This window comes from Symphalangus syndactylus, chromosome 11 (assembly GCF_028878055.3).
Source record: "Symphalangus syndactylus isolate Jambi chromosome 11, NHGRI_mSymSyn1-v2.1_pri, whole genome shotgun sequence".
Taxonomy (NCBI): domain Eukaryota; kingdom Metazoa; phylum Chordata; class Mammalia; order Primates; family Hylobatidae; genus Symphalangus; species Symphalangus syndactylus.
Genome location: NC_072433.2, coordinates 20,206,581 through 20,220,164, shown reverse-complemented (window position 1 = coordinate 20,220,164; position 13,584 = coordinate 20,206,581). Strand labels below are relative to the sequence as shown.

Below are 13,584 nucleotides of genomic sequence, written 5' to 3'. Positions count from 1 at the left end.
TTGTCAGATGCATAGTTTGCAAATATTTTCTCCCATTCTGTGGGTTGTCAGTCTAACCATTTGTTACCCCAAAAGCTATCAAAATAAAATACATTTATATATAAAGAAGAGGGGAAAAAAAAGAGTCAACAATCAGGTCAGGCTGACAGCTGCAGCAGTTTAGAGGTGCCAGAGAACAACGAGGGAGGGACCACCCACAGGCATGACAACAGAGGGGTCCTAATCACCATGATATTCACAGGAATAAAACATTGGATATTTCCAAACATTAAACACTTGCTTTCTATGAAAAGTCTAGCACTTTCTCCACAGGCTGAGCCACAAACAAAGAACAGAACAATTCAAATTTATAAAATGAGTAGAGCAAGGATGACTTGGAGCATAAAGGTTTTCCGTTTCAACTGTCAGGGCAATGCTCACCAGGTTCATTTGATTTAGAAGTTAAAAAAAAAAAAAAACAGTCGGGCATGATGGTTCACATCTATAACCCCAACACTTTTGGAGGCTGAGACGGGAGGATTGTTTGAGTTAGGGAGTTCAAGACCAGACTAGGCAACATGGTGAAACCCCATCTCTATAAAAAAAAATACAAAAATTACCCGAGCATGACGGTGCACTCCTGTAGTCCCAGCTACTCGGGAGGCTGAGATGGGAGGATGGCTTGAGCCCGGGAGGTCGAGGCTGTGGTGAGCCGAGATTGCGCCACTGCACTCCAGCCTGGGTGACAGAGTGAGAGCCTGTCTCAAAAAAGAAAACCACTTTCCTGTAATGTCTACTCCAAGCCCAAACTTCAGTAATGTAGCAACAATAAAAAAGTCAGTCCCTTTTCCCCATTCTTGTATTCTTTATACCAGCATTCCCCAGAGAGTATTAAGAGGAGCACAAATCCTACCAAATGCTTGGTGAAGATAAAATACCTACAGGGGAATACATTCAAAACATTCTCTGCCGTATCCCCTTTAGGATGTTACATGTTTCAGGCTCCAAGCGCCTACAGGTCTTGTTTTTACTGAAGAATTTCTCTTACCCTGCCAGATTTTAGATGCAGAAAATCTTCTCGGTGTTGTTCAGATTGAAAATATCATGGTCTTTGCAGAGGCATATGACATCGCCTTGGACATCACCTTCCCCAAAGGTCTGTTGGGCCCTTCAAGGAAAGGGTGTTTGGAAGTTGGGTCTTTTGTATAGTGTATTTCTGTGTAGAGAAAGGCTAGTGTGTTGTTAGTATTGCAGGGATTGGGGATGGAGCAATTTTAATAAATAATAATGTGAGCCCCAGAGTGATATTAGCAACATGACTACAAATCGTAATTTCTCCAACCAGAGGTAGAAAGTGGGTGGTCATAGATGTAAAATTTGCAGAGCTCTTTTCAGAGCAGTCATTTGACAGTAAACACCTTTCCTCTTTCCTGTATTAGTTTTCTATCACTGCCATAAAATGTCCCCATAAGCTTTCTGGCTTAAAACAACACAAACGTATTATTACCCTACAGTTCTGGAAGTCAAAAGTGCAAAATGGGTCTTACTGGGCTGAAATCAAGGTGTCAGCAGGGCTGCCTTCCCTTCTGGAATCCATTTCCATACCGTTTCCAACTCCTAGAGGCCGCCCACATGGTCCCCTTCCTCCACCTTCAAAGACAGCGAGGTTGGGCCAACTCCATCTCACGTTGCCTTTTCTCAAGTTCTCCCAGCGTGCCTTCCTCTTTTGCTCTTAAGCCTACTTGTGATTATATTGAGCTGACCAAGATATTCCAAATTAATCTCTATTTATAGGTCAGTGAATTAATTCCATCTGCTTCTTTAATTCCCCTATGCCATGTAAAGTAGCATATTCACAGATTCCAGGAATTGGGGGGTCGGGGGTGAGGCTGTTATCTGTCCCCACACTGCCCTAACACCCGAGTTTCAGCTTTCCCTTCAGCCTATAGCTCTCTGTTTCCCTCCTTTCCCCAAGAGGTCTCCTCAGCAAAACTCATAGAATGTTAGAGCCACTTATTAGTTTAGATGTCATGAGTCTCATGTACAAAGATCTTTTATTGCAGCATTTTTTATAACAATGAAAAGTTGGAAAAACCTAAATGCCCATCAATAATGAAATAATAGTATTAAAGGAATAATATCATGAATTATGGAACCGCCATATCGTGGGATATTATGTAGCCACTAAGATCACACTTATGAGGAGTTTTTAATTATTTGGGGGAAATGCTTATGAAGTAATGCTAAGTAAAACAACATAAATGTATGTGTAATATCCCAACTTTATGCAAGATTTTTTTAAATACTGGAAGTTTTAGCTGATGGTAGACATGAAAGGCAATGGTCCTAGGATGGGTGGAATCCAGAGGGACTAGCCCTGTAGAGGGCATCAAGAGCAGCATCTGTTGTTCGTTTGCCAGACTCAGTTATAAGAGGCTTTTCTAGCCACAGTACTTTCAGAAAACAAATTCTCTTAAACTGTCACCATGCGTTTTCCATGTGAATTTCAACAGGCACTTCCCCTGCTTCCCACTCTCATGCGCACTCACCCCTCTCTGCCCTGGCCCCTGGTCTCTGCAGGAGCTGAAGGGGGCCTGGATTTTGGGATTGTCAGGGTCACAGAGGAGGTGAAGCAGCCCCTGCAATTGAAGAACCGTGGGAAATACGAGATCGCATTCAGGTAACTGGAATCCCATCAGGTGTAAGACCATCAAGTCCACCGTGGGGAGGAATGTGGGGAAATATGAGATCGCTTTCAGGTAACCTGAATCCCACGGGGTTTGTGGCCGTCAAGTCCACCGTGGGAAGGAGTGTGGTCTGGGAAACTTATCAGTCAGTCAAGGAAATCATAAGAACCATCTCTGCTTTTTTGCCTCCCTTGGCTTCAAATGAATGGAATTCCACCTGCCAAGGGAGCAGAGATTCTCACACTGCTCTCAACTCTGCAGCTTAACAGGGGCCTTTAAGTAGCCCTGATGTACCTGGCCAGTTGGAACCATAGGTGTATGGGAATGGAGGAAGAGGCTTAGGGGAAGAGGCCGGGAGGGGGAGATTCTAGGGGTGAGAAGAGGTCCCAGGGTGGAGGGAGAGACTGGAGATGGGCGACCTGGCCTCAAGCTGTCCTGCCTTCTGCCAGCTCTTATCTGCTTTATAAGGAGAACTTCTTCAGCAGATTTCATGTGAAGAAAGGGCTTTCCTTTTTCATTACATTGTAACAACCATGATATTATACAATCCAAATAGTGGCTTGGTAGAATAGAGCTCCAGCTTGTGCTCATCCCCTGAGATTAAAAATGAAACACAGAGACTGGGTGTGGTGGCTCATGCCTGCAATCCCAGCACTGTAGGAGGCCAAGGCAGGCAGATTGCTTGAGTCCAGGAGTTCGAGACCAGCCTGAGCAAAATGGCAAGACCCTCCCTGCCTCTACAAAATACAAAAAAAGTTAGCTAGGCATGCTGGTCATATCACTTGTAGTCCCAGCTACTTGGGAGACTGGGATGGGGGGATTGCTTGAGCCCAGAGAGGTCAAGGCTGCAGTGAGCTGTGATCATGCCACTGCACTCCAGCCCCAGCAACAGAGTGAGACCCTGTCTAAAAAAAAAAAAAAAGAAAATAGAAAAGAAAAAAAAAGAAACACAAAATCAGGGAGGCTCCTCAGCAAGGAAAGAGTGGCACAGGGGAGGAGGGAGGGAAACACCCCTCAGACAGGGCCACACAGCCCTTCATGGCAGTGCCCGCACTTTTCATTCCATGGAAAGTTCTCCTTCCCCAAGAATTCACAGTTAACAAAGAGACTTTTCCCCTGTCAGTTTGGAATTAGTGCTAAGTGGAATCTTGCCTGTTGGTGAGTTTTCTTTTAGGTTAAGACAGGGGCATTAGCTGTGCTCTTTGAGGTTGCATGGAACGGAGTCACTCTCAGGTTGGAACAGATAGAGGGTTTGTTGAAAGAATGTGCAGGGAAGCAAGGAAGCACAGGGGTACAAGTAATTGGGCAACCAGGGTCTCCTGGAGCATGGGGGTGACATTCAGAGCCCCACAGCAACTCCGGGCATCCCACCTCTGCCTAGGTGGGATACGTCTTGAGCCTACACCAGTCCCTCTGTCAGTCTCATGAGCCAGCTTCTTCCTGTGGTTCTTGCCTCACCTCCAGTAGGCCATGGGCTTCCCTCCCTAGTACCTCTGTTGCAGGACCCCTGCCCCCTCCCTGCTGTCTCTCTCCCCAGGTTCCCTGGTTTCTGTGTCACTGTTCGCTCTGCATGTACTGAAAGCCAGACAGATGCAAACAGAGAAAGAGAGAATTAACTTAATTGGTCCTTTTTCAGTATCCACTGTCCCTGTTGGACAGAGATCTCCTGCAATGGCCTCTCGTGACCATGGGATAGAGTATGGCTGTCTTTGCCGTAAGCATCAATTCCTGGCCTGGTCAGTCCTGGCTAAGGAGAGGCGATCACAGCGTACAAAGCACAGTGGACTCTCCCTAAACAGGGCTGGAGACACAGCAGGCACTCAACTGTCTAGAGTCTCCTCTCTGGGATCTTGAGTTCCAGGGATAATGACTTAGGCTGACTTTTTGTTCTTGTCTTTCAGCTTTTCCGTGGACTCTGTAGGGATTTCAACACCTAATATAAATTCCATGATCTCAGTCCAACCCAAAAAGGGTTCACTGACCCCAACAGAAAAACCCACAAATGTCCAAGTTTTCTTCCGTGCAAAAAAGGAAGTGAAGATCGAGCACCAGCCTGTTCTGCGCTGTCAGGTAAGAGAGCTCCAAAGGGAGGGGCTGCCTCAATGGCAGGATCGTGGGACTCCTGTTGCAAAGAAGGATACATGGCCTAATCCACGCTCCAGGAAGAAAAGGGGAGGGCTGGCCTGGGTGGCAACTGGATAGGATACACAGGGGTTCTGTCCTAACTAGCAGGCAAGGTCATCAGAATTAGATCCAGCGAGGAAATGTACCCCCAAGTCTTTGGGGAGCATCAGAGGCAGGGAAGCTGAGTCCCATCATCAAGTGCAAAGGAGGAGAAGGGAACTGAAAACCTGAGGAAAAGTTGGCTATGTTGACCCTTGGCTGGTACACAGTAAGCTCTGTTTTAGTGTTTGCTAATATCATTGTTGATGCAATAATACAAAGACAGTGAAATAAAGAACATGGCTTCATGTCAATGATGAAAATAGGGAACGGGGTAGATAATCATGGGAATTCTGTAGCTACAGCAGTGGCTGACTTGCTCATTCTTCTTCCCTTTCTAGATTATTGAGCCCAATATTTCAGAAGGAGGTGAAATCATTGCCAGCATCCCAATTAAGTTGTCCGTGAATGCAGTATATTCCAAATACAACATCACCCCCTCCTCTGTCATCAACTTTGGAGCTTTGATCTGTGGCACTCGTAAAAGCACCACCTTCACCATAGAAAATCAAGGTGTTACTGACTTCAAGTTCGCCCTTTATAAGCTGACAGGGGAGAGCCCCATTCATCAAAAGAAAGCGTAAGACAAATATTTACTTAACTCATTCCATTCCCTCTTTAATTTATGCTTTATATTTTATAAAGAGCTTTTGTATATCTTACTTAAATTCACCCAGTCCCGTTTTATGGTGAGATCAGTAAGATTTAGAAATGGCTCATTTAGATTATGCACAAAAGTTGGGCGCGGTGGCTCACACCTGTAATCCCAGCACTTTGGGAGGCCAAGGCGGGCAGATCACCTGAGATCAGGAGGTCTAGACCAGCCTGGCCAACGTGGTGAAACCCCATCTCTACTAACAATACAAAAATTAGCCGGGTGTGGTGGCACATGCCTGTAATCCCAGCTACTCGGGAGGCTGAGGCAGGAGAATCACTTGAACCCGAGAGGCAGAGGTTGCAGTGAGCCAAGATTGCGCCACTGCACTCCAGTTTGGGCACAGAGCGAGACTCCGTCTCAAAAAAATAAAAAATAAATATTATACACGAAATCACCAGTAGATCTTGATGTGAGCCCACATCTTCTGACTCCAGGTTTCATAGATTTCCTGTAGAATATATCATAAATTTTAGTTGAACAAACATAGTCTTCTGCCTGGAATTTTGTCTGTTGTCCTGGTGCTTCTGGTGTGCCGAAGGACTTATTAGATCATTGTCCTATATGTCATTCTGTACAATGCCAAGAAATTATTATTACAAGAAGCTAAATCAAAAGAAATCGTAGCAGTGCTTCATGGTGGGGCTGCTCTGGAAGCGCGGAAAAGAGGAAGTGCGGTGATGCCTTCAGCCTACCAGGGACTGTTATTGTTATTGCCTGTTACTATTATTGCCTTCTCCCCATGTAGACACCATCACAAAGCTACCTTAATAGTTGTTCCAACAGCAAAACTCCATGTTCTTCAAAAGGAGGCTGTCAATCAATTCACCCAAAACAATTTGTCTTTTGAGTGCTTTTGGCTTCCACTGGGCTGCTGTACTCTTTTTTGGACAAATTAAGGATGGTTTTTACCGATTCCTGAGGCACTTCTGATTTAATTTTGACTTTCTAGTTAATTCTTTTAAATAAGATGTATGGCTTTACAGTGTAGTTGTTTTATATTTCTGTAGCTATTCTTTTCTGTTTTGACAAAGTTTGAACATTTTTTAAAATGTAGAGTTAAATTGTGTAAAATCTCTTCCTAATTTAATTTCAACTGAATATTTTTACAATTTATTTTGTAACAATGTAATGTCTATAATGATTATAACTTAATTCTGTTTTGCTTTACATTGTTTTTTATTTATTTTTTATTTTAGCATGCACAAGTTCACGCAAAACACACGAAAGGGGGTTGAACTTCAGGTGTTCTGGTCATTAAGCAAGTGAATGCTTGAATATATAAAATTCTCAAAAGTTTAAGATGCATTTCAGATACATTTGAATATTTTAGGTGAACTGGTCTCTAGGCAAACTAATTATTGGATACTCAAGGCAAGTGAACAATTACCAAGACCTATATTTGAACTACTGCTTATACTAAACCTTAAAAACATCACAACTATAAATGTGAAGATACAGAACAGAGCTTAATTTATTTGCCATTTCACTTTTTAAAATGAGATTAAGTAAAACATTTGACATCCACAAGTAATTTTCTACACACTGCTTTCCAGTGAACTCAAGTAGGCATTTAAAAATTACTATCGTCTTACAGTAATTTTCAGTGTCCCTATACATCATATTTAATAAGTATAATTACCGCCTAGTTTCCTTACAATTGTTAAATGAGTTTGGTCAGTGATTAGCTAGCTAACTATGCCACTCCAGTGTCCTCTTGGTCAAAGAAGGGCCCCTTCCCCGATTCCTGGGAGAAGGGCCCTTGCAAGAAAACAGACAGGTGGTGTCTAATGTTACCCCCCACCCCGCAACCTAAGAGTATACTCTTGCTTCTTTAATCAGAGCCAGCCACATCAGACATGCAAGACCCCGAGAAAGTGACAGCTTCTGCAAAACTGGCTCTTCCAGAGCAGCCAAGTTCTCTGACACGATTCAGAAAGAAGTAACCACCACAGGCCAGGTGCGTGTCCTTTTCCCTGTTCTTACAGATACCCGGTAAGGCCAACTCCCAATTAGCTCTTGACACCAAATACCTCCCTAGAATAATAGGATTTGAGTCCATTATGGCAGGAATATGAAATAATTATACCGAAATGTCACTTTCATGTTAAGCTAAGATGTTATGACCTTTAATTTGGATATCCTCTTTTGCTTTAAAACCTTCATTGGCTTACCACTGCCTTAAAATTGTTTCTACTCTTCATGTGTATTTTAATCAAGAATAATTTGCTTATAAGAAAGAGAAGCCCATTCAAACAGGCTTAAATAAAAGGAGATTCGAGGATTTCTGCTTCTGGTAAGATCAACTAGATATACTTTTCCCTATTCTTCCCAACTAAGTATAACTAAAAACCCTGGGCATCGTGTATAAAACAGACTTCAGACTCTGAAAGGTAGAGAGAAGAAACCAGACCAGCCCCAGGAACTTTGGGACCCAAGGAAGATCAATGTGGTGAGTTCCCAAGTTTTCTTTTTGCCTCATGTCTCCCAGACTGGGTGCTGAAGCAGCCAGCAACCCTAAAACATCAACAGACACAGACAAAAAGCAAGCCCCAACAGAAGCCTACTCCTACTTTCTTTCTGCGTTTCTAGGTTGCCCCTAGAAAGACAGAAAACTTCCAGACAGTAACCGGAAGACGACAGTTAACCTAGAAAGACAGAAAACTTCTAGATAATAACTGTTCTACTCCAGCCAAACACCAAAGAAAAATATCTGGCCCCATGCCACCTCTGCTAGCAAAGGCCAAATAGAGAGTCTAGACTCCACCCTCTCCAAGCTGTCATGAGGTGCACCACCCCCTTGCCAGGGTGGCGTCGGAGAAGGTCGAATACCAAGCCAAGACTTTCATTCCCATGGGTAGTAACAAGCGTTCCCCACCACCTCCAGTGCTGTTTGTGGAGATACCACATGGGGAACCATGACGTCCACCCCAACCTAGTGGTAATGAGACATTCCCCCATCCCCTGCTGGAATGGTGTCAGAGGACCCCTCCATCTCCCATGGCATCAGCAGAACAGTAACAGGCACTCACCTGTCCCCACCAGGCAGGTATCAGTTGAGGACTAGTGGAGAGCTGGGACACCAACCCCTGCCCAGCAGGAATGATGGGTCTGAGTGGGGAATCTGGACTACTGCCCCCATCTGGCAGTAGCAAGGCAGTGTACTACCTGCCCCTGTCAGGGCAGTGCCAAAAGAAAGCCAGCCCAAACAAGATTTAAATCAGATCCCGAGTGTCATAGCGTAACACCCAAAATGTCCAGGTTTCAGTTGAAAATCACTCATCATACCAAGAACCAGGAAGAATTCAACCTGAAGGAAAATAGATAAATGCTAGATCACAACACTGAGATGAGAGAGGTGTTAGTTCTATCTGAAAATGTTTCAATAAGCAATTATAAGCATGCCTGGAAAATTTTTAAAATAGTATGTCTCAGCAAAGAAAGAAGATGTAGAGAAGAAGCAAATGGAGATTTGGGAATTGAAGATAAATAAACAAATTTAGCACTCAGTGGATGGGCTCAACAACACAGAGGGAACAGAGGAAAAGAATCAGTGAACTTGAAGACAGACAATAGGGATTCCTGTGTTTGTTTCTTATTGTTCTCACAGCAAATTACCTCAAATTTAGAAGCTTAAAGTATTACGCATTTTTTATCTTATAGTTCTGTAGGTCAGAAGTGCTAAAATCAAGGTGTTGGAAGGGCTGTATTCTTTTCTGGAGACACCAGGAAAGAATCCTTTTCATTGTTTTTTTAGCTTCTAGAGGCAGCCCACATTCCTTGGCTTGTAGTCCCCTTCTATCATCCTCAAAGCCAGCAACAGAGGATCGAATCCTTCTCACATCACATTACTCCAACCTCCTCCATAGTCATATCTCCTTCTAACTCTCTTCCATTTCTAAGGACCCTTGTGATTACATTGGGCCCATTACAATCCGGAATAATCTCCTCATCACAAGGTTCTTAATGTAATCATGTCAAACAAGTCCTTTTGCTGTGTAAGGTAACATATTCACAGGTTCCAGAGATTAGGATGTGGACATCTTTCGGAGGCCATTATTCTGCCCAGTCTAAACAAAAGAGAGAAAGTAGACTCTGTTTTGAGTCTCTTGAAAGTCTATTTAAGTCTAATGAGATAAAATGAATAGATGCTCAGGGATCTGTGGAACCATAACAAAAGATCTAATGCTCTTGTCATTGGAGTTCCAGAAAGAGTTACAAAAGAGGGTGGGACTGAAAAGGTACTCAAAGGAATAATGACAAAAAACTTTTCAAATTTGGCAAAAGATGTAAACCTACAGACTCAAGAATCTGAGCAAACCCAAATAGGAAAAACCAAAAGAAATCCTTACCAACACACATCATAGTCAAACTTCTGAAAATTAAAGAAAAGAAAAAAAAATTTTGAACACATCAAGAGAGAAATGAACCTTGAATGACAGCAGATTTCTTACAAAAACCATAGCGACCCAAAAGAAAGTGGCACGATATTTTCAAGTGTAGAGAACCAAAAACTGTGAACCCAGAATCTTATATCCAGCAAAAATATTTCTCAAGGATAAATGAGAAATCGACTTTCTCAAATGAAATAAAGCTAAAAGAATTTGTCACCAGTAGACTTACCCTAAAGAATGGCTAAAGGAAATTCTCAAAACAGAAAGTAAATAACAGAAGATAAAATCATGGAACATCAACAAGGAAGAAAAAAACATGGTAAGCAATAATGTAGGTAAATTCAGTAGACCTTACTTCTCTTCCTGGGTTTTCTAAATTATGTTTGTCAATGGAAGCAAAACTATATAATACTGTCTGATATGGTTTTAAATGGATGGAGAGGAAATATTTTAGACAGAGCGGGGCAGAGGAAAGAATCAGTGAACTTGAAGGCAGACAATAGGAATTCTTTATAAAAAGCAGGTGAATGAGCAGTTGTTCAGCAAGATGGTAAATACTATAATTGAGGTGCGTGTACCATAATTGAGGTGCGTGTACATGGATAGACTCTAGAAAAATTGAAGAATGAAGTCTTGCTGTTCCGGGTAGCTGTGAAGAGTCATTGAAGGCTTCACAGAGGAAGAGGTGCTTGATTTACATATCAGAATCACGTTTGGCTGCAGATAGCAGAAAATCCAACGTTAGTGGTTTCAACAAATATGGCATATTTAAATGGGGTAGGCAATTGCTGGTGTTGTTTTAATAGTTTATTGTTGCTTGTGATTCTCTTGGCCTTTCCCTCATGGTTTCAAGGTGGCCACTGCAGCTCCAGCCACCACCTCTGCATTGAAGGCACTGAGAGAAGCAGGTATTCTGCACTCTATGAACAGCAATAATTATTGATTGAAGGGAACTGGGTTTTCTACATGTTGGTTTTTATGTCTTTTCAAGTGGTTTCCACTTGTCAAGCAAAGGCTTCTATTTCATTAACATACATAATTTTCTACATATGTTTCTGTAACTCTCATCTTTTCTACAGATTTTTTTTCCTTCTTTGCCTACCATATCTTCTCAGCCTTCAGTGAAACAGCCTCTCCAGCACTCTGCCTTTCAGTTGCAATGAACTTATCCTCTCCTCTACATTGGCAACTTATTTTAATGGTCACAGCCTGGATCTTGCATCACAAGAAACTGAGGTGCTTCTGAATCCTTGATTTCCAAGACCTCTTTCTCTGACTGCTTCCGTTTCTCCTAGCTTTCTGCTACCTCAGTTCCACTCATTTCAGCTGTGCTTTGCCCTCACCCTTGCTCCTTTGAGACAACATCATGCCATTTTCTACTATTCTCCAACCTTCTCTTCTGTCAGGATGGTTTATCTGGGAATCACCAGTGCCCAGGACATCTCCTAGCACATTGTAGGTATTCAGTAAATAGTGACCAAGTTAGTTAATAGCAGCTTCCATGTATGTCTGTGCGGTCACACTGCACAATGCTAGGGGCTGCATCCACACAGATGCCTGTGTGAAGAGTGCCACTAGACAGCACTAATTTCTGCTGTGGTTCCTAGATCTGGCAGGAGGTCCTTCACAAACCCCAGCTGCCAAAGGTTTTGCACAAATCCAACTGCCAGGGTATGAGTCCAATGCAGCGGAACACTCACACAAGTCACGCAAAGCAAGTTATCACTCACAGATAGGTAGCAAGAACCAATAGAAGCCTCGTATTCATGGACAGCTGGTCCCCCAAGGCTCAAGAAAGCTGCCTTGGACAGATGAAGTCCTGTCTATGCATGCCTCACTTCACACTGCAGCTGAAGGACACCAAAAGCATTCTGTCCTGGATTTTGTGCTCCAGAGGAAATGTGGATCTCTGAGCTGAAGCACCGCAGGACATTCTGTTCTAGGAAGGATGAGAACAGAGCCTGGGCTGTTCCAGACCCTTCCCTTATCTCAGGCCACTGCATTGTCAACACATTCCACAGTCATCCGGAAAACTACAAGCAGGAGAGAGAAGAGCCAGGACATCTAATCTAAGGATTGCACCAACATCCTGGTTTTTGTTTTTTGTTTTTTGGTTTTTTTTGTTTTGTTTGTTTGTTTGTTTTAGCACTAATTCTACACCAGATGCTATGCTACATGCTTCACACCTGTTCTTTCATTTAAACTTCCAGCAATCTCTGGGGTCGGGGCTTTAGCTCCATTTTATAGATAAACAAACTGAAACTCAGAGAAGTCATTTGTTTAAGGTCAAACAGTCAATATTTAGCAGGGCTGGGATTCAAACCCAGGTGTTTCTCACTCAAAAGCCCATAACCTCACCCACTACTCCATTATGCACCCCTCTGCTTCAAGATGCCCAGCTGAATAAGTGCTATATGATGTGGAGTCTGTCTGTTCCCTTAAACCCTTAGTTCAAACACGATTGGTCTGAAGGAATTTGCATAGAAGGAAGCACTGAGAGAGAAGCCTATCACTGAAGACCCCCTGCCCATCCCAGGCCCTCTGTCCCTCCAGGAGGAGAGGAGAGAGGGCCCCGAGAGTGCCTGTGAGAAGAAGCCCACGTGTCCCTCCCCGTCTCCACACCATCTCACAGCCCCCATAGTCTGGCTGTCACTCACTCTGCCTCCAAGCCTCCTATCCCTCCCACCCTTGTCCTGCAGGCCCGCTTCGCCCATGGAATGTTCACCGTGTACCCTGGTTTTGGCTCCATCCCTTCTGGAGGACAGCAGGTCATCAACGTTGACTGTGTGGCTGATCCCATGGGAAAGTGTGAGGAGTTTATAGCCATCGATATCTCCGGCCGAGACCCTGCAGCCCACCCTGCCGGCATTCCTTACACTTTGCTGGCTGAAGCCTGTCTACCAGGTACTGACCACTCACATTGGACAACACCACTTAAAAGATGTTCATCTGAGACCAGGTGCAGTGGCTCACCCTTGTGATCCCAGCACTTCGGGAGGCCGAAGTGGGCAGATCACCTAAGGTCAGGGGTTTGAGACCAGCCTGGCCAACATGACAAAATCCTGTCTCTACTAAAAATACAAAAAATTAGCCAGGTGTGGTGGCACATGCCTGTAATCCCAGCTACTCAGGAGGCACTTGAATCCAGGAGGTGGAGTTTGCAGTGAGCTGAGATCACGCCACTGTACTCCACAACAGAGCGAGAGTCCATCTCAAAAAAATATATATATAAATAAAAGACCTTCATCTGTAACACTTCTACCTTCTTTCTTGCAAGTTTTTCCAAAGTTGTCTGGCAGACATGGCTGGGCTACTTCCTTTGGGGTCCTAGAACTTCCTCTAGTGTCTTCAGTTGTATTTTTCCAGGGCATATACCTAAGGGAGGAGGTGCAGCTTCACACTCCCAGGAGGCTAGTCCTGGATTCCCAGATGAATAGTGTTATCTGAGAATCATGATGGGATGGGCTGTGGCACAGGACCCAGGACCACTGGGTCCCGTTCACGGCCAGGCCACTCCCGGTGGGCAACATGTCCACAGAGAACAATGTTCAGTTACTGAGCATGCAAAATCTGTAACCCAGCAGGAGGGCAGATGAGGTGCAAAGAGAATGCCTCATGCTTTGATGATAGGACCCCTGGAGCCTTG

The 13,584-nt window shown here is 43.8% G+C and overlaps 1 protein-coding gene across 8 annotated transcripts in view; it reads left to right on the top strand.

Annotated features, from left to right (window-relative positions):
* HYDIN (HYDIN axonemal central pair apparatus protein) overlaps positions 1–13,584 on the top strand; it is a 491,920-nt gene that overhangs the window by 404,557 nt on the left and 73,779 nt on the right. For all 8 annotated transcript variants that reach the window (XM_055298612.2, XM_063611543.1, XM_055298611.2 and 5 more), the window contains 6 exons: positions 1,036–1,135; positions 2,560–2,659; positions 4,568–4,736; positions 5,231–5,469; positions 7,387–7,504; positions 12,638–12,842. In XM_055298612.2, coding sequence (XP_055154587.2) covers positions 1,036–1,135; positions 2,560–2,659; positions 4,568–4,736; positions 5,231–5,469; positions 7,387–7,504; positions 12,638–12,842 — 931 coding nt within the window. The remainder of the gene's footprint in view (positions 1–1,035; positions 1,136–2,559; positions 2,660–4,567; positions 4,737–5,230; positions 5,470–7,386; positions 7,505–12,637; positions 12,843–13,584) is intronic.